Raw genomic sequence first — 19,563 nt, 5'->3', positions numbered from 1 at the left:
GGCCACAAAGAAAGGGCTGCTTCAGAGAGTGAGCACTGAGGTTCCTCATGAAAGAAGACATGGGTTCTAAAAGAGGTGAGGAGGGAAAGCACTCCAGCTACAGGGGACAATCGGTGCAAACGCTCAGGAAGGAAACAAAAAGTCATCTGTGATGAACAGCCAGCAGGCTGGCATAACTGACCAGAAAGAGTGTTTATTGTGGGGTTCAAAAAGAATCATCCACATGGACTAGGAAGTCTTCTGTGTGGAAAAAATGAATAGAAGATACGGCTAAATGAGCAAAAAGGGAGGTGCCTTAATATCCCACAAAGAAGCTGTGACTTAATCAACAGGGAACCAGTAACAATCTTTATCAGAGGCCTGATGAAGGAAGAGTAGGCCAAAAGTAACAGGAAGGGTAGAAAAAGCTGGACTGGGAGAGAGAATGGAGACAGACTCCATTTCACCAGGAGGTGAAAATGATCTTACTAGAGTGGCAGCGGTGACAATACTGAGGAAGGTACAGGCCCAAGCAGTTACAAGGACAACAGAGACAGGTCCCAGGTAACCTACTACATGACAGAGATGAGAGGAAAAAACACTACAAGACAACTTTCCAGACTGAATAACATCAGCGAGTAGACGATAACCACAATAACAAATGGTGAAATAAGAAAGAAAAGCCTGTCTGGAGTGGGGTAAAGAATAACTTCACTTGAACAACTTGGTTTTAAAAAACAATTCTGACTCAAAAACTCTGAGAAATGACCAACCATAATTCTAGAAGACTCCTGATAAAACATGTTACACTCTTCCTGCCAGTGATGATGGGCTCAAGGTGCAGAAACCTTTTTTGGGGAAGTAGCTAATGTAGAAATTTGGTGTTTGACTTTACATATTTGTTACCCAGGATTTTTTCCCTTTATTAAGGGAATTTCTTTAATTCAGTAGGAAAAGGTGGGAGAGAGATGATTTTCATTAGTTGAAAAGAAAATTTTAATTAAAACAACCATAATCCTTTTTTTAAAAAAGTGCTTAATTTGGAAGCTCTCCTGATTTTCAACTGCTTCCTTGTCTCCACCCCATTTCAGGTGGGCCTATGGAGCTGTGCTAGGTGACTCAGTAATTAGTGCCAGGCCTGGAATTCAAATTTAGCCTTAGACATTTACTGAGACTGGTCAAGTTATTTGATTTCGGGTTGCTTCAGTTTCTTTATCTGTAAAATGGGGATGGTGAACACCTAAGTAAAACACTTGGCACAGGACCTGACAAACATTAAGCACTACATAAACATGAGGTAGACCTTATTGTTTATTCACCAGCTGCCTCAAACTAATTGCCTGCTCCACTCCAATCTAGAAGCAGGGTTAATTTAACTCTGCCAGTGCTTCTGGGAGGGATGTGTCTGTAACTCTTCTAAGCACCTGCTCCTCTTTTTGTGAATCTCCCACTATTAGGATCCAAGTTTCTTGAGGACAGGGACTGTTTTTTCATTTGTGATTCATAGGAAGCACTTAATAAATCCTCTGTCCTTGATTCACTTTGAGTGTGAGCTGCCAAAAGGAGATCCAGGTCAAAGGCAAGCTGTGGGACAAGACAGAACTGGAAGATCCAGCAAAGGAGCGAAAGCAGGAGGGAGGGAGAAGAGAGTGTCAGCGGGCCCATCAGCAGTGTCCGTGGCTGCAGGACTAGGAGGGAGGAGAGGGAGGCAGAGACAGAAGGCTCACAGTCAGGAGGAGCAGGCCAGGAGGGCCACCACGTGGGGACGCAGAGTGAGCCATGGGGGTAGGGGGGAGAGGAGGGAGGTTAGGAAGAGTTGCTGCGGAGACTGGGTCGGTGGGACTTCACTCAGCAGCAGTCACTTAAGTTAAATAAACATCTAAGTGTCCATATGGACCAAAAGCCTGAGATTCAAAGACTAAAATAACCCTGCCCTCAAGGAGTTGAGTCTATAAAGAGGGGAGAGTTAAAGCTCTTCAAAGCAGATGCAGAGCAGCAAGGAGGAGTCAAAGGGAATGAAGGGGAAATGAATATAGAAGAAAATTCAGGGAAGTGACTTCAGATGCCAAAGGGCACATTGGGGAAGAGGGACCAAAGCCACTGGATTCAACAACGAGATTAACCATGACCTTGGAAGTAGTTTCAATAGAATGGTAGATACAGAAACAAGATTAAAAGGGATTAATAAAGAGTGAATGGTGAAAAAGCAGCTTTTGCTTCAGTCAGTCTTTACAACTTAATCAAGGCGATTGTGACTGGGGGCACAGAAATGGGAGGCTAGGAAAATGAAGCAGAAGGGCCAAGTTCAGGGTGTTTGGACTAGAAAGACCCCATTTGTAAACAGATGAGAAAGAGCTGATGGACAGAGACTGAAGACTAGCTATGCCGAGGGAAATGATGACTGACACAAAGGCCCACGAGAGTCTGACATACTGGCCTATTGGCAAATCCTCAAACCTGAAACCCTTGTCCTCCCATCTCTGGGTCTTTGCTCTGATCCCCTCAACTCTAACTCTTTCCTTTTCTTTATGACTTGGGTTAAAATTCTACTTTTCTGCAGTAAATCTTTCTAGGTTCCTCAAGCTGTTTAGGCTTTCTTTTGGATTACTCTGTATATCCTACATGTACTTAGACATGCTTCCAATCCTCCCCCATTTCAATATATGGACTTTTGAGGGATTGTCTATTTGAGGCTCTTTGTATACCCAGGGCTCAGCACAGTGCATTTAATAAATATTTGCATTAGAATTGCTATTAGTCTTATCTTAAAGTAGGAATTCCTCCACTAGTCCTAGGTGGATTAATGAGCTAAGAATGGATAGCAAGGATGAGATTAGAGGGAACCACTTAGAATGGCCTCCATCATTTCAGAAAAGTTAACTCATCCCTAATAAGTGAGAAGTATAAAAATTTGATTGAAGGCCTTGGCAGAAAAGAAATTTTCAATAGTTGCTATTATTGGGAAATGATACAGGGAACTAATAAGAAAAGTATGATCAACAAACAGCAGTGAGGACAGAACAAAATTAAAATCAACAATTATTCCTTGCAATTCTCAAAATAAATAAGTAAAAATTTAAGCAAATTAATTAGTTACTATTTGTTGAGTATGTGTTAGGTGTTGTGTGTGTGTGTGTATACCTATGTATACATTTATACATATGTATATACATACACACATAAAGCACTAGTGATCTAAGTACAAAGTTCAAAACAATCCTTACAATGAACTAACTTTCTATTGGGAGAGACAAAAAATATATGCAAAATATATACAATACACATATAAACATATATCTATATAAAATCTATATGGAATACATATACAAGTATGTAGAGTTAATACAAAGTAGTTTGAGAGGAAAGCTATTAGCAGTTGATGGCTAAGGGAGGACATCAAGAAAGGCCTCATTCAGAAAGTGTTATCTAAGGGGCATCTTAAAGGAAAAGAAGCAGAAGAAAGGAATACATTCTGGAAATGGGGGATGACAAAAGAGAGAATAGTTTGACTGGATCTCTGAGTATACTAATGCCCAATGAGCTTAAAAGGTAGGTTAGGGACAGGATGTGTAAGACTTTAAAAGATAAACTAAGGAATTTATATTTGAGTATAGAAGCAATAGGAATCCAGAAGAAAAGGCTGAATAGAAGAATCATAAGGCACTTAAAATTATTTTGGCAGAAATATGTGGAAGGATATATATATATATATATATATATATATATATATATATATATATATATATATATATATAGGAGACTGTTGCTGTTATCAAGATGAGAGGTTATAAAACAGTTTGTGTGAATAAAGAGATGGGATTCTGTGCAAAGAAAGATGTGAAGTTTGTATAAAGGTCAAGATTATCCCATCTGTTTGGAAATGTGGAGTGAGGGAGAATAAGGAGCTCAGAATGAGGCAAAAGATTATGAATCTAAGAAACCAAGACTGGTAGTGTCCTTGATAAGAATGGGGAGGTTTGGAAGAAAGATGTTAAATATATCATGTTATATAACATGTGTGTGTATGTATGTATGTATGTATGTATATGTTAGATATATTTGAAATGCCCAATAGATAATGACTGGGGACCAAAGGTGGGCAGGAGGACTGCAGGAAACTAAGGCTGGATACATACATTGGAGAATCTTTTGCAGAGAGAAGATACTTAAACCCACTGGAGCCAAAGCAATTAGAAAATACAATGTGGATGAAATGAATGACAATGGCTTGAGGAGATAGTGGGATTTAACTAAATGAATTTCATTTCAGAAACATGGAAAGAATACGCCTATTTTATATGACAAAAAACAATATTCAGACACAGTAGTTAAAATACGCAATATTGTGAACATTAAGAATAAGAAGTAATGCCCAAGGAGAAAAGAAAATGGCTTAATGGGGTGGGAAGACATGTAATACCTTGTCACTATGTTAGTAGAATGTGTATAATTATTTTTCTTTGTTATAAAAATAATGTTCTGGGTAGGTTGGGGGAGGGACAAAGTGCTAGGCTGACCAGAGAGACAAGAGAGAAATGATTGTAGTACTAAATAAAACAAAAATTCATATTAATAAAATATTTAAAATTCAGTAAGATATTTTTTTAAAGTGGGTTTGTAATGCCTTGTTTTTCTCTCCTTGTGGGCAGTGGGACACCTTTGTTATCTCCCACTTACTTCGTTCAACCCATGCACTGAACAATCTCAAAACAATCTCAAACTCTGTCAACATCTCTGACTGATCTGTTGATAAGAGCTCTGTGATGGTTTAAAGACAAAAACCAAAAAAAAAAAAAAAAAAAACCCTAGTAAAATGAACAGTGAATATAGATTCAAAGGCCTTGGATTCAATTACCTGTTCTGGTAATAACTATGTGATTGTTTTGACCATGGACCAGTCACTCTGTGTCCCAGTGTCTAGATTACATGACCTCACAGATTCCTTTGAGGGCTGAGATGATCCAAAAGCTGAACTTTAGAAGCTGATTAAGAGCTCTAACAAGATATCAGGCTTCCCTGATGCAGCAGAAAAATTTGTCTGGTTTTGCATCTTCAAAGAATGAACTACAAATGATCCTAGATCAAATGATCCTAGATCTTGGGAAGAAATTATTAAATGCTACCATTACAATTATACTAGTATACAGAAGCCACTTTATGATAAGTTTGAGGATGTTCATGTTGCTACTAGTTTGCTGCACTCAAAGAATAATATTAGTTTCCATATACACTGATGCATATTTTATTGGTTAAAACAGACTGAATCCTGAAACGCCACTTTACATGCTGAGTCAAAGGAACAAGTCGATCAACCTTTTGGAGAACCTTTAGTTCTCACATGACCCAACTACTACACATCAATATCACAACCTATGGGATCTTAGCAAAAATTCCAAGCAAAATTGCTTTGAACTGTCAAAGTTCAACTTTCCTCTGGGATTAGGAACACAGAAGAGTTCAAAATCTAAAAGGAAATGAAGGAGAACAATGAGTTCTTAAGGAGAAGAAAGCAGGTGAGCACAAAAGAAAAACAAGTCATGGCTACAAGGAGAAAATATCTAATGTGATTATTTATTAAAGGTTCAAGAACTGCCAGGAGGCCGTCCTTTTGCCCCTCAAGGAGATACAACTACTAGTTTGAAATTCAACAATTCCTAAATTGTCATGGGCAAAGTAAAGCTAATATTTATTCAACAAGCATTTATAAATTGCTTATACTGTACCCTGCCTTCAAGAAGCTCATTTTCTCCTATGAATAGCTAGATGGCACAGTGGAAAGAATGCTAGGCTTGGAGTCAGAAACATCCAAGTTCAGACATTTATTAGCTATGTGACCTGAACAAGTAATTTAAATCTCTTCCTGTCTCAGTTTCAGTATCTGAAAAAAAAAATCTAAATGATAATAATAATAGCATTTGTTTTCCACACTGTTGGAAAAATAAAATGGTATATTTATAAGATGTTCCACAAATCTTAAAGCACTATATAAATGCCAGCTGTTATGGTATTAAAAACTTAGACAAAAAGTAAAATATAATATATATTTAAAGCAGAGACATAGTTATTGTGGAGAGGGGGTTCTAAAAATTGATGGAATTCAGATTTGTAGAGGAAGTGGCAACTGAGTTAAGGGAGATACCAAGATTTCAAGAGGAAAAGGTGAGGAAGGGTTGGGGAATAAGAGTAAGCCAACTTGACTGAAATTCAGGAGACATTGGGAGAATTATACAAAAAACACCTTAGAAGCCAGGCTGGAGCCAGCTCATAATGTAAGGTTTTAAATGCTAAGGCAATAGGAAACCGCTGAAAATTCTTGAGCAGGTGAGTGACACTGTTAGACATGGGCTTATGGAATATTAAAACTGGCAGCCATGTGGAAGATGGATTGGAAAGGACAATGACAGAAAAGGAGATCAATTAAGAGGCTATTTCAACAGTCCAGATGAAACATAATGAGGGTCTGCTGAAAGAAAGGAAAGGATGCAACTACCAAGGTGAAGAATCTCCAAGACTTGGCAACTATTTAGGTAGGAAGAAGGAAGAGGACAAGTGAATATAATGAATGATTAAGTGGAAGGAGAATGAGGATGCTCTTAATACAAATGGCAAAGTTTGGGGAGAAAGTTTTTTACTTTACTTAAACTTTACACATTATGTTCAAGAAATCTGTGGAACATTCAGGTAGGAATGTCTAATAAGCAGTTAGCAATGCAAAACTTGATTTCAGGGTTGGTATTAGATTAGAAAGACTTAGAATTCATCTGTTTAGAGGTGATAGCTAAATGCATGGAAGCTGGTGAAATAACCAAAGAGAAAAATGTAGAGAAAGTAAAAAACAAAAACAAAGTTGGAGCAAACTAGAGAACCCAAAATTTAAATTCTCTCAAATAAACCTCAAAAACACTAGATCATCTTTCTTTCCAATTAATCATGACATAAATTACTTTCCAAAATGTTCTCTGTGACATGCCATTTTTTCAAATGGATCCAAATGACAGTTTAACGGTTCACAGAAATCCTATTATAAGGTTTTGTTTTTCCTTCTTGCCAGGGTCATCCACTTACCTGGACAGGAATTGTAGAGGCAGTTGCAAATTATCTTTCAATGTCTGAAGTTGCTGTGTGTCACAACAAAGACTGACATTCCCAAAGAAGAAGCCTGGACAGAGTTCCTTTTAGAAGAGAGGAAGCAAACAAAGGCATGTAAATTAGAACAATTAAAGCAGAGGTATCAAATGATAATTCTAAAAAAGGCTATTTCATAAATTATTCTCGATAGGGTAAAAACATATCAATTAAACATTTTTTTAAAGCTAATACCTTTTTTTAAAATGAGTCAGAATTTCTAAAGAGTTTCAGGGAGGGAATCTGTTACAAAGCAGAGGACTAAGGATGCTGGATGTGGAGTCAGCAGGTCTGGGTTCAAATCCTGGTTCTGATAATCTTTGTGAACTTGGACACTTAAATTAAGTGCCTTGGCCTCAGATTGCTATCTAATGAAAAGCATTCCTATCTTCCATTAAAATATTTGTTCATACTCACACATAATATAGTATATAGTACAACCTATGCTCTGAATATCCACAACAATGTTGATGTTGATAACAACTATCATTTAAAAGAGCACTTTAAAGTCTACAAAATATTATCCTCACAACAACCCTGTAAGGTAAGTGCTATTATAATTCCCATTTTACTGATGACCAAACTGAAGGAGGCAGACCTTTAGTGACTGACTCGTCCAGGATCACAGAGAGTATCGGAGCCTGGATCTGACTTCAGGTTTTCCGGACTCCCAATTCCTGTACTCTATCCACTGCATCACCAAGCTGCTTCCTATTTCATTGTAAAAAAGATAATATGATAAATAATGAACTCACCTGCACTAAGTCATATCCATCCTTTGGCAATGGTTTTGGTGGACCTGAATATTCACAGTTGTATCTCTTGCCTTCAGATGCCTCACCACACTCTCCATACCAAACACATGACTGTGAAAATACCTAAACAAAAGAACCCAAAATTCTGTAATCAAAACAAATATCAACAGACTTAATACCAAAAAACACTTCAACAATAAGATGTTTTTCTATGATCTGAAGCAGAGGTTCTTAATCTAGGTTCTATGAACTTGTTTGTAAAAATGTTTCAATAAATATATTTCAATACAAGTGGTTTTCTTTGTAATCCTATGTATTTACTTTTAGCATTTATAAACATTACTCTGAGAAGGGGTCCATGACATAAAAGGATTAAGAACCTCTGTTCCAAAGGTTGCCTGTGCTCTAAGCAAGACATCTCTCCTCCCCTTCCCTTCCTCCCTTTCTCTCCTTTCTTTTCCCTCCTTTTCCCTCTCTCTTTCTCCCACTCCCTTTCTTTTCTCCCCTCCCTTCCTCTCATGCCACCCTCTCTCCTCAGATTAGAGGGACAGTGGGGAAGTTTTGTTTAAGCTCTTAACCTGAAGTATTCATTTTGAACAATTTGAAGGAAGAGGTATTTAACAACTTTTCTATTTAGGGCTTTCTTAAGTACTAATATGGGGAATAAGTAGGTATTTTCAGATGTAAAGAGATTTGTTAGTAGGAATAAACTACCAGGAATGGGAAGATGAAGACAAGAAATTAAATCTCTTACCCACAGGCTAAGGACATAATAGTACCCAATCTTTCAATTCCTCATCACAGAAGGAACTAAAGAATGTTTTAGATCTATTTGGGTTAGTTGAAGCAAATAAACCAAGAGGAGGAAAACGACAAGAGTGCTAGGTTAAGGGACTTAAAATCAGAGAAAACAAAGATTATGTTAATGTCAGCAGCCTCAAGGGTATCACTTAATCATTCAAGGCAACAAATCTTTTAAAAATTTCTCAAGAGCCACTCACTTTTATCATGTGACAATCACAAGATTATTAAAAAAAAAAAAAAAAAAAAACAAGGAAGAGTGCATAATTTGAAATAATTCTGTAAAGTTTCAATTCTAGGTTATGGTGGCAGCACCCTGAAATCAGAAAGTGAGAACCCTAAATCAAAGAAAAGGGAAAACACTACTTATTCTTAGAGAGATGATTTTTTTGGAAGGTAACTGAAGAAAAACAATCTATTTGAGCTAACTTCAGGGAAGTACAATCTACTAGTTTCTTCATCCTACATATATTAATAGGCAGAAGATTGTGCTGGATGGTAGGAGAAACAAAAGTCCCTGTACTAATTATGTTCACAATCAAAGGGATATAATATATCTAAATTTACTATGAGTATGAAAGAATACACATTGAGTGAGGCATGAAATGACTAATACTGAAAAATTTTATATAATTGCACATGTGTAACCACTATTGGACTGCTTATCATCCTGGGTACAGGGAGGAGGAGAGGGATAGAATTTGGAACTCAAAAACAAACAAACCCCAAACCACATATTAAAAATTTTTACATGGAATGGGGAGGAAGAATATTATTTTTAAAGTATATAAAAATAATATGTAAGTGCATTACCATAACACATTTTTCAGACTTTTTCAATGTATTAATCAGTTTTGCTGGTTTCATTTCTTTTATTATCTTTAAAATGTTACATGTCATATGAAATGGTCTTTGGAGGAAATTTTGGTAACGTATAAAAAAATGAGACACATTAACCAAAATTTATTTTAAAATGTGTTTTTTATATAGCTATGTATGTTTGTATACATACACACAGGTGTATAAGTATATACAAAGTGAAAGCCTAGCCTCCAAGGAATGATACCAAGCTCAGTCCTAAAGGAAGCCAAGGACCCTACCAGACAGAGGTCAGGAGGGAGGGCTTTTCAGGCAGCATCTATCTGCATGCATGAAGAACAACATGTAGCCCTCTACGGCTCAGTTCAGTTCAGTCACTTTTCAGCTATGCCCAATTCTTTGTGGCCCCATTTGAAATTTTCTTGGCAGAGACATAGGACTGGTTGGCCATTTCCTTTTCCAACTCATTTTACAGAGGAGGAACTGAGGCAAACAGGAGGAAGTGACTTGCCCAGGGTCACCAAGCCAGGAAATGCTCAAGGCTGCATTTGAACTCAGGCATTCCCGACTCCAGGCCTGGTGCTCTATCCACCATGTCACACCTAGTTACCTGCTATAGATTGTGTGAAAGGGAACAATGTATAAAAATGGAAAGATATTGATGAGGAAAGCCTGAAACTCTCCTAACAGGGACCCATGCCTGGGGACAGTTAAGTGGTTTCATTAAGATTGGCCCAGGACCACTCCTTACTTAGCTCAAACTTAAGTGATCTTATTTAGCTGGAGATCTGATTTGATATTTCTATCAACCTCTATTGTACTGAAAACTGGCTCAGGACCACTCCCAGTAAGTAGTCTCATACAACCAGAAATCTAGGCTTGGGGACAACATTGAAGTAATCTCATTCAATTGTAACTTCAGCCTCGGATTTCCTATTTAAAGGGCAATTTGGGGATTCAGTTCTTGGAAGAGGCCCAAAGGAGGACCATGTCTTGTCTAGGAAACCCTCTTTCCTTGGCATGTCTACCTGCCAGAACTGCCTGCTGAGAAGAGACACGCCCCACCCCAGTGTTAACATACCTCTGTTTATCACTCTGACAGGATTTCTCTCCAGCCCTTGTTTATCTCTCAGCTAGGACTTTGTCACTTGGAAGTCAGCCTTCTAGCAAAAGCTGATTTCTCAGTGCCAATAAACTTCTTTTTGCCAGTCTAATTTTTCGGGTTCATGAATCTTTCACCTGCGCCGACCAAAAAGAAGGAGTTCCCACTACTCTCTGCCCTGTGCCAAACCTCGTCAATATGAAGGGGTCACATTATGAGAAGCTCTGTGACAGAGGGATTTTTATTTGATCTTGGAGAAGACAGGGAGCTTCTGGGATTTGGAAACTAATAGGATGAGTTTAGCAAATTCAATTTCTTCCTTTAGTCTGTAAAACAGATCTGACAAACTGTCTTCAAATATCTAAAGGGCTGCCATGAGGAAGAGAAACAAACCAGACTTACTCAGCCTGGCTCCACAAAAGAGGAAAAAAGAGGGGAAAAAAATCACTGGGTAAAAATTATATAAAGCAAATTCTGAGTGGAAGCAAAGAATTTTCAGAAAACAAGAATGGTCTAAAAGTAGAACCGTGATTCACTTTTCAAGTAGTGAATTCTCTACTACCATAAAGGCTACCATAATGGGGGTACTTAAGAGCCATGGTGACTCCTGCTTAAGGTAAAAGGTTGAGCGCAGAATTCTCTTCCTATTCTCAGTTACCAGAAGCCCAAAGTATATCTCTCCTTCTCTGACATCTTAAATTCACAACTCCCCTTTCAATGGTTCACACAACTACACTCAGCCCTCCTATGCTCCCCCCAACCCCAAGCAAGGGGCCCCTGAGCACAACAATCTTCCCGAGATGCTGGGGCCTGTGGCTTTACAGGAAAAGAACTCTCCTATGGTGCTTTCCATGTAGTACATACACACCAAGCATCACTGAAGGTAAGGAGAGTAAGACATAGTCCTAGAGCTTCCATTCCAATGACACCCAGAGCTATGATATTTCAGAGGAACAGATTATTTCTAAACCTATTCTAGAAAGTCTTTTTAGCTGTTGTTTTAAACTAGAATGAGCCTTGCTGACTACATAAATGCAATACTCAGCAGACAAAAGTCTATCATTCTGTACAAGGCCCACTCTCCAGTCTCTCAAGATTCACAATCTCTATCTCCCCTAATCCCCACTCCTCATGTTCAATCAACTGTCAAATCATGTGATTCTGCCTTCAGTTTTCTTTCATATCCACCTCATAATTCAGTTCAGGTTTTTATTACCTCTTGTTGGGACTTTTTTTTTTTTATAAGGGATGTAGCTGTTGGTACCCCAATATCCAAATTGTAATTCTTTTTCTCTTCTTCCCTCTCCATTATTATCACTAACATCCATATAGCACTTAACTATATGCCAAGCACTGTGCTAAATACTTTATTTGATCCTCATTACAATCCTAGAGGTAGGTGCTATTATTATCCCCCTTTTTACAGATGAGGAAACTGAGAAAAACAATCATTTGTGTCCCCAGTGCTTAGCACAATTCCTGGTACATAGTAGATGTTCAATAAATGCTCATTGACTGAATAACTTGAATAGGACCTGATAGCCAGAGCTGCAATTTAGATATAGATAATGAATTGAAGCAATGGAACCTTGGGAGACTGGAGAGTCTATAAGCCTCCATTGCTATTAAATACAGGTTTATGAAAATAAATGGGAAAAGAGCACCTTACAAAAATCAAATCAGTCAATTTCCAATTACTACATCACACCAAGTCATCTGTAATGTTGCTGAATTTAAATTAAAATAATCTAAAAATGAAGGTTTGAATATTTTTTTAAATTTCAAATGCTATTTTCATTTTTTCATCAATACCATGAAGCTATTTTAATTTTGTAACAAAATAACCTAGGGCTACCACTAAAGTTAAAATCTTTTTCAAGTAGAGACTTTGTGCCTTGATCAACCCCAAGAATGCCTTAATACACTACTCTCAATATGTGAAGGTCCTGAGAGGGAGGGGAAAAAACTGGAATGAAGGAATAAAAGCCTAAGAATAGAGGACTGTGGGACTCTGAGACTTCTAAGTTTTAATATTTATAAGATTATTGTGGCAATGTTTTTGAGATTGTCTTAGAGCAAGCTTTACAAGTCTTTATGAGAGCAACAATTTTTTTTTCTGAGTTTAAGTGAAAAAGTGCTTCAAATTAGCAAAATTATTCCCTCATTTCATTCTACATTTGGATTAACATACAACCATGCACTGAAATGTACACTGTACTGTACCTTTAGGAGTTTAAATATATTTCCAAATTCCCATTCTAATGAGACACAATGAATGGATTAGCAAATAAGACTCACAAAAACTTAACAATGACTATTTACCTCCAACTATGTCAACATTTTAACTGATATCTCAGTTTTCCTCTCAAAAGCCGATTCCTCTCTCATATAATGGTATTCACAAGGGATTGGTCAAAAGAGTCACCAAAATAAACCTGACGTGTGTGTGTGTGTGTGTGTGTGTGTGTGTGTGTGTGTGTGTGTGTGTGTGTGTATAGTGCAGAGATTTGGATTTTTAAAGATATAGTTCAGTGTTTAAATGCCTACTCTATACAAAGTATTATGCTAAACACTGAGAGATAAAAAGACATATAAAACAGGATGCCACCCTCAAAGAGCTTATACTCTAATATGGGAGATAAACATTATATAATCTCATTAAATAGCCATGAGATTTTAGGCAAATCACTTAATTTGTTTCTCTTAATTTCCTCCTGGAAAATAGAGATAATTAGAGTATAAATAGAGAACCTTCCAAGGTTCTGGTGAGGATCAAATGAGTTAACAATTATAAAACGCCTAGCACAGTGCCTGGCACATAGTAGGTACTATGTAAACACTAGTTATTATTAAATTCTACTTCTGATACTACTGTGTGAATGTAGACAATTTATTGTTTAAAATTTAGCTGACCTTTGGCTTAATAGGGATATGATTTAAAGGATAAGGCATGTATCTAGGGGAGGGGGTGAGGGGGTAAGAGGTAAAAATTGGAACAAGAGGTTTGGCAATTGTTAATGCTGTAAAGTTACCCATGCATATATCCTGTAAATAAAAGGCTATTAAATTTAAAAAAAAAAAAAAGGATAAGGCATGTACATAAAGTGCTTTGCACAATTTAAATTGCTACAGAAACATCAATTATTACTATGACTAGGGAGGGTGGAGAAAACTCCATGGAGAAATCCTATCATTAGTCTGAACAGTCTTGAACAGGGAGGATTTCAAAAGAGGCTAAATAGGGAAGAGAAACACTCCAGGAATGATGGAGGACTAGAGTCAGGCTAGAAGTCAGTAAAAAGAACTGGGAAGTACAGCTGAAATTCAAGAAATTTGGGGGAAATAAGATTATAAAATAGGCTGGAGACACATGGATTCTGTTTCTAAACATGAATCAGTAGGTACTGATTTTCTTGCAAGTGACACCTATCCTACTTTTACAAGTAACAAAAAAATTCTGACAAATATCCCTAAAATTTAAATAGGGCAAAGCCTCAGAAACAGAGATCATGTTGTTTGGATTATAATGAGGGATTCTTTGTTCTGTGGAATACAACAGTTGAGTATCACAAAGATCTATTCAGCATGATTCTATCCATCTGCATCTAAGACATTTTTTTTAATCACTAGTATGATACTCATTAAAATTTAAATTCTTCCTCTTCCCACCAAAAAGAAAATAAGGTACATCTATCAAAGAATCAACTAAGAAAAAAATGGTGCCCTATTTCAGTGTTTCCTCACATTCCACCTTTCCAAATCAAAAGGTTTCAATTTCTCCCCAATACCTATTTAGCTGGCTCAAACTTTCAACTTTGCTAAATCTTATTTTCTTAAAGAAAGACCTCATGAAAACAATCTGGAATGATGTTCAAAGTTACTCAATTTTGAATATCCTTGACCCTTCAATATCAATACAGGGCTTATAGCCCCCAAAGATATTAAAAAGGAAAGCAGCCATGTGTGCATAGCTAAAATATTTTTTAAAAAAAATTTTAGCAACTCTTTTCCTTGGGGTGGTAGGGGGGAATATTTTGGGGAGTAGTTAGATATTACAGGATAGAGTGCTTAGCCTGGACTTCCAGTATATCTGAGTTCAAATCCTGTCTCAGATCCTTACTAGTTGTGTGATCTGGACAAGTTACTCATACTATTTGCCTCAATGTTTTCTCACTGAAAAATATGGATAATAATAGGATCTATCTCCCAGGATTGTTGTGAGGATCAAATGAAATAATATTTATAAAGCACCTGACACATACTATGAACTATATAAATATTAACTATTGCTTTTGTAGTAGCAAAGAATTGAAAACTAAGAAGTACCCATCAACTTTGGGATTGATTGAACAAACCAAGGTTACTTACATAAATGTAATGAAATATTATTGTCCCACAAAAAATTAAGAAAGAGGCAGTTTCCATGAAACTTAGTAAGAGTTGTAATAAGAATAGAAGAACCAAGAAAGCAATGTATTAAATAATACTGTTAAAAATATCAACTTAACATCACAGACAACTATGATGAAGCATACTATCCATGTCTTGTCAAAGCAGAAAGATTCAGGGTGCAGAATAAAACATTTATTTGGACAAGAATGTAAGAATCATCATGTTACAAAAATCTTATACTACATTTTGTAGGTTTGGAGGGATAGTCAATGGAAGAGAGAGAATGGATTTTTGTTCATGGAAATTTTTATGGTCAATGAAAGAGAGAAAATTGATTTTTGTTAATGGAAATTTTTTTGGAATTAAAAAAAGGGGGTTCATGGTCATTTACAGACAGGAAAACAGGGATTCCTCAACTAAGATTGTTTTCCAAAATGTCCTAAAAGTATTTACTCCAATGGCTCCAGGTACTAATGTACTGTTGGAGACTTGGAGGAATCTAACCCTTCAGGAAAAAACTTCAAAATATGTCCAAAAGGCTAAAAAAACAAAACACAAAAAATTTTTGAACCAGCAATACTATTACATCAAAGAAAAAGGGAAAAAAAAGACCAATTTGTACCAAAAAATATTCATAGCAATTCTTTTGGTGATGGCAAAGAATTGGAAATTGAGGGGATGCCCATCATTTGGGGAATGGCTCAAGTTGTGGTTTATTGATTGTGGTGTAATGGTACTGTCCTAAAAGAAATGACAAACAGAATGGTTTCAGAAAAACCTGAGAAGTCTTACATAAGCTGAAGCAAAGTGAAGTGAGCAGAACCAGGGGAGCACTGTACATAGTAACAGCAATATCAAGACCGTCAACTATGAATGACTTGGCTATTCTGATCAATATGATCCAAGACAATTTTGAAGGATTTCATGTGTAAACTGCTATCTACCTCTAGAGAAAGAAGTGATAGAGTCTCAATATTAATTGAAGCATAATGTTTTCACTTTCTTAATTTCCCTTAATTGCACAGGTCTAACTGATAACACTTTTGCTTTCACAATGGGTAGAGGAAGGGTGGGAGGGAGAGAATTCAGAACTCAACTTTTTTTAAAAAAATGAATGTTAAAAAAAAATGGCTTCAGGTCTAATGTATTGTTTTGTTCGACTTGTCAGCTGTTAAAAAAAAAAATAACTTGAGCAAGATCAGCTTCTTTCCCTCTCCCCCTCACCTTCCAAAGCTAAGGACAGATTTTATTGCTAAGGAAATTAACTTGCCATTCCTAAAAATGTCACATACCATTTCCAAACAGAAAAGCCGCTTTGTCTGTGCAGCTAACAATACTAACAATAGCTACTGAACTTTCTTAATTTAATTAGCAAGCCATTCCACTGGACTAAAAAGAATATTGTACTGATTATCATTATGTTAGGATTTAAAGACCTCAGGAAAAGCTTCAAGGCAATTTTCAATAACTAGTTTTGATTAATAACCTTCTTCTCTGAATGTTTTAAAGAAGTAAGTACATAGAGGTGAAATTGATGGCACAGGGTTATCAAGAATGGAAATCACCTTTTAAAAAAATGATCATAGCAGGAGCACTACTGGCACATAATGCTACTTTTTGAGATAAATAATAGGCAAACATCTCTCCTCCCTCTTAGATCTTTACTAGAATATTTGGCCCTTTGGAGATTCTAAGCAAGGAAAAAACCCAGAAAGCTTTCATTTTTCTTGAGTATTATTTACTAAAAACCCGATTTAAAAAAAAGACCAAACCCTCTTAATCAGGTATAGTAGCAAATGGGTACTAAGGGTTGGGTATCCAACACCTGGGCGCACTGAAATATACAAGTATATTTCATTCTCAAGAAGGAGCAAACCACAACACTCAGAAGTTACACATACACCTGCTATGAGGAAACTCCCACTTGACTCTCCAGTTTTTCAGCTTTTGTAGAGGCTGAAATCAACCCCAATCTTCTAGGGGAAAAAACAGTCCACAAACAAGGCAACAGTGGGGATACTTCATAAGTTTTCTTCTAATACTTCAGCTGTCTTTAACCTTATAAATGGCATTTTTATTAAAAAGTATGTGTACTTGGTTTTAATTGTCACCTTGAACATAGGTCATTCAGAAATTGTCTAGGCAACTCTCAAATTGCTTTTTATTACCCTTCTGAGGAAGTTGTGACTCAAGGATTGTTCCTCTCCCCCCCCCATCCCTTAAGAGGTCAGAAAAATCATTAAACGTATAATAGAGGTTTCACAACAAGCCCTAGGCATGATGATGCTTAAATAACATTTGAGAAATCCAAGGCAATGCCTCAGGTTAACTATAGGTTAACACCAGAAAGAGCAGCGAGTGGCTCTGAGAATCAAAAGAATAAGAATCCCATTCATTACCCCCAAGTCTTGGCAAGTCACTTCTCTTGGGCCCTTAATTTTCCGGCCTGTAAAATAGGTGAGTAGGCTAGATTAAGGGTTATTAAACTTTTAGGGGAGTCAAGGAGACAGTGTCTATGAATAGATTTCAAGCGTCAAAAAAAAATTACAAGTTCATTTTCACATGTTAGCATTTAGCATTTTCTTCAGTTATTTAAAACACATTCTGACAAGGGGTCCTTAGGCTTCATTCACCTTTCCCCTCAAAAAAGATTTAAGTGGCACCTCTGTGTTTTTCAAAGCTAGTTACTTTGGAGAATACATTTAAAAAAAATAAGCTAAGAACTTGGTGAGGACCCACCTGGCAAGGGTAACTCTCCCTTTTAATTTGACTTTGCTTTTCAACTTTCCCTGGGCCTTTTGGCCTCTAAATCTCAGTAATTTCCTACTGTCCCACAGGAGGGTGAAAGAAAAGGAAAAAAAAAAAGGAGAGGAAGACACAGAGAGAGGGGGAGGGAGAGGAGAGGTTAAGTAAAAATAAGGGAAAAAATGGGGAGAGAGAAGAGAATGGAGAAACGCTAGAGGGAGGGAAGAGAACCGGAGGGGGAAACGGAGGGAGAGGAAGGAAATAGGGAGAAGAGAAAGGAGATTGGGAAGGGAGAGGGCAGGAGGTATAGAGAGAAGGGAAAGTTGTCAGGCGCGGGATCCCTCCTAGTCGCTACCAGACGCAGCGGCCAAGGTGCAGGGGGGCTCCGAGAAGCCGCGCGCCGCTTCCCGAGCCCGAGGCTGCTGGGGTCTGAAGCCGCACAGGGAGAAAGGGACGCCGCACGCTTCGGCTGCGGGGGACACACGTCCGTCTGCGGCCGCTCCCTCCCGGCAGCCATCCGCGGGCCCCTTCCCTCCCGCCCCACGTGGGTGACAGGTAGGGAGCTCACCTGCACGGGACAAAGCAGCGCCAGGCCGACGGCCAGCAGCAGTCGGGGGCAGGGACCGAGCGCCTTCATGGTCCGTCGTCGCAGCCGCCGCCGCCGCCGGCTTTCAGTGGGCCCGCGGGGGGAGACGGTGGCCTGCGCTCTCTGAGGCCCGCGCGGGGGGAGACGAGCCGAACGGAGCTCCTAAGGGAGCCCCAGCCGTCCAGCCCAGGGTCCCCGCGACGCAGCCTCAGCCCGCACCGGTCTCCTTTCGTAATCCGGCGCAAAACGAGGGAGAGAGCTTAACGCGCAGGTCAGGAAGGAGGAAGGGGGAGGGGGAGCAGGGGAGGTGTCGTGGCTCCTCCCCCAGGGCGGGGCCACGCGTGCGATCCTCCCCTTGTGTTGCCGCAGTAGCTGCTGAGGGGCCCGGGAAGAGGGTGTGTAACTCTCAAGCCCCGCCCAGCGGGGGGGGGCCTGCCGGGAGGGGGCAGTTCTGGCAGCCGCTGCCCAAAGCGGCCGCGCTGCCCCTTTTCTCCCCTGCTCCGTCCTTTACCAGAAGTTAAAAACGGTCTTCCTTTCCGTCAGCGCCCTTGTAACCCCTTACGCGTCTCCCCCCCATCACTCCTCCCTCCTCGCGTTATGGTTCTCTGCGCCGGCGGCGTCCTCTGGGCCGCTCGTTGCTCGCGCGTCTTAGCTGACTGAACCCTCCTCACTCACCCCTCCATCCCCCTAGCGGTTCCACACAAACTCCCACCCGGCCCCTCCCTTTCTTCCAGCACGATTTAGGAGAGGAAACTTCCGGCGCTTATCCTGGGAAGGAGAGAGGGAGATGGTATGAAAAGGGGGAAGAGACAGAGACCGAGAGAGAGAGAGAGAGAGAGAGGAGAAAAATAACTAAATGATCCCTAAGCGACGGTCCCACTAGGAAGGGGCCTCGGATCCCGGTCACACCCCTCAGTTTTTTTATTGGTGAAGCAGCGACGCAAACAGACGGAACGCTCAGTGCGGCCGAGCACGACGCGCGGTGGCCTGACCGTGATGCGGCGCTATCGGACAAACCCCGAGCCAGAAAGTTAGTCCTGGGCGGAAGGGCGGGGGAGGGGCGGCGCGGAGAGAGCGGCCTAACTTCCCGAGACCTCGAGACACGCCCCATCTTTGGGCAACAGTTTGCATTGCTGTCTGCAAGTACCCACAGCCCAGGCGGGCTTGGAAAAACTAAACTTTTGGCTTGGTGGGCCGTTCTGGTTGGGGGGCCAAAGATTATCATCTGTCGCTGAATCATTGGGTTAGAAAATAAGGAT

General features: G+C 39.1%; 1 protein-coding gene across 2 annotated transcripts in view; it reads right to left on the bottom strand.

The window, feature by feature from the left end:
• Positions 1–19,272, bottom strand: part of NPC1 (NPC intracellular cholesterol transporter 1) — a 48,620-nt gene extending 29,348 nt beyond the window's left edge. The window contains exons 1-3 of one of the 2 annotated variants that reach the window (XM_031946528.1): positions 18,287–19,272; positions 7,860–7,982; positions 7,045–7,151 (exon numbers count right to left, since the gene is read on the bottom strand). In XM_031946528.1, coding sequence (XP_031802388.1) covers positions 7,045–7,151; positions 7,860–7,982; positions 18,287–18,355 — 299 coding nt within the window. In that variant the 5' untranslated portion in view covers positions 18,356–19,272. The remainder of the gene's footprint in view (positions 1–7,044; positions 7,152–7,859; positions 7,983–18,286) is intronic. The other variant, XM_031946529.1, reaches the window with a different exon arrangement.
• Between the last annotated feature and the right edge of the window lie 291 nt (positions 19,273–19,563).

The sequence above is a fragment of the Sarcophilus harrisii genome, chromosome 1 (assembly GCF_902635505.1).
Source record: "Sarcophilus harrisii chromosome 1, mSarHar1.11, whole genome shotgun sequence".
Classification (NCBI taxonomy): Eukaryota; Metazoa; Chordata; class Mammalia; order Dasyuromorphia; family Dasyuridae; genus Sarcophilus; species Sarcophilus harrisii.
This window is presented reverse-complemented; position numbering and strand designations above follow the sequence as displayed.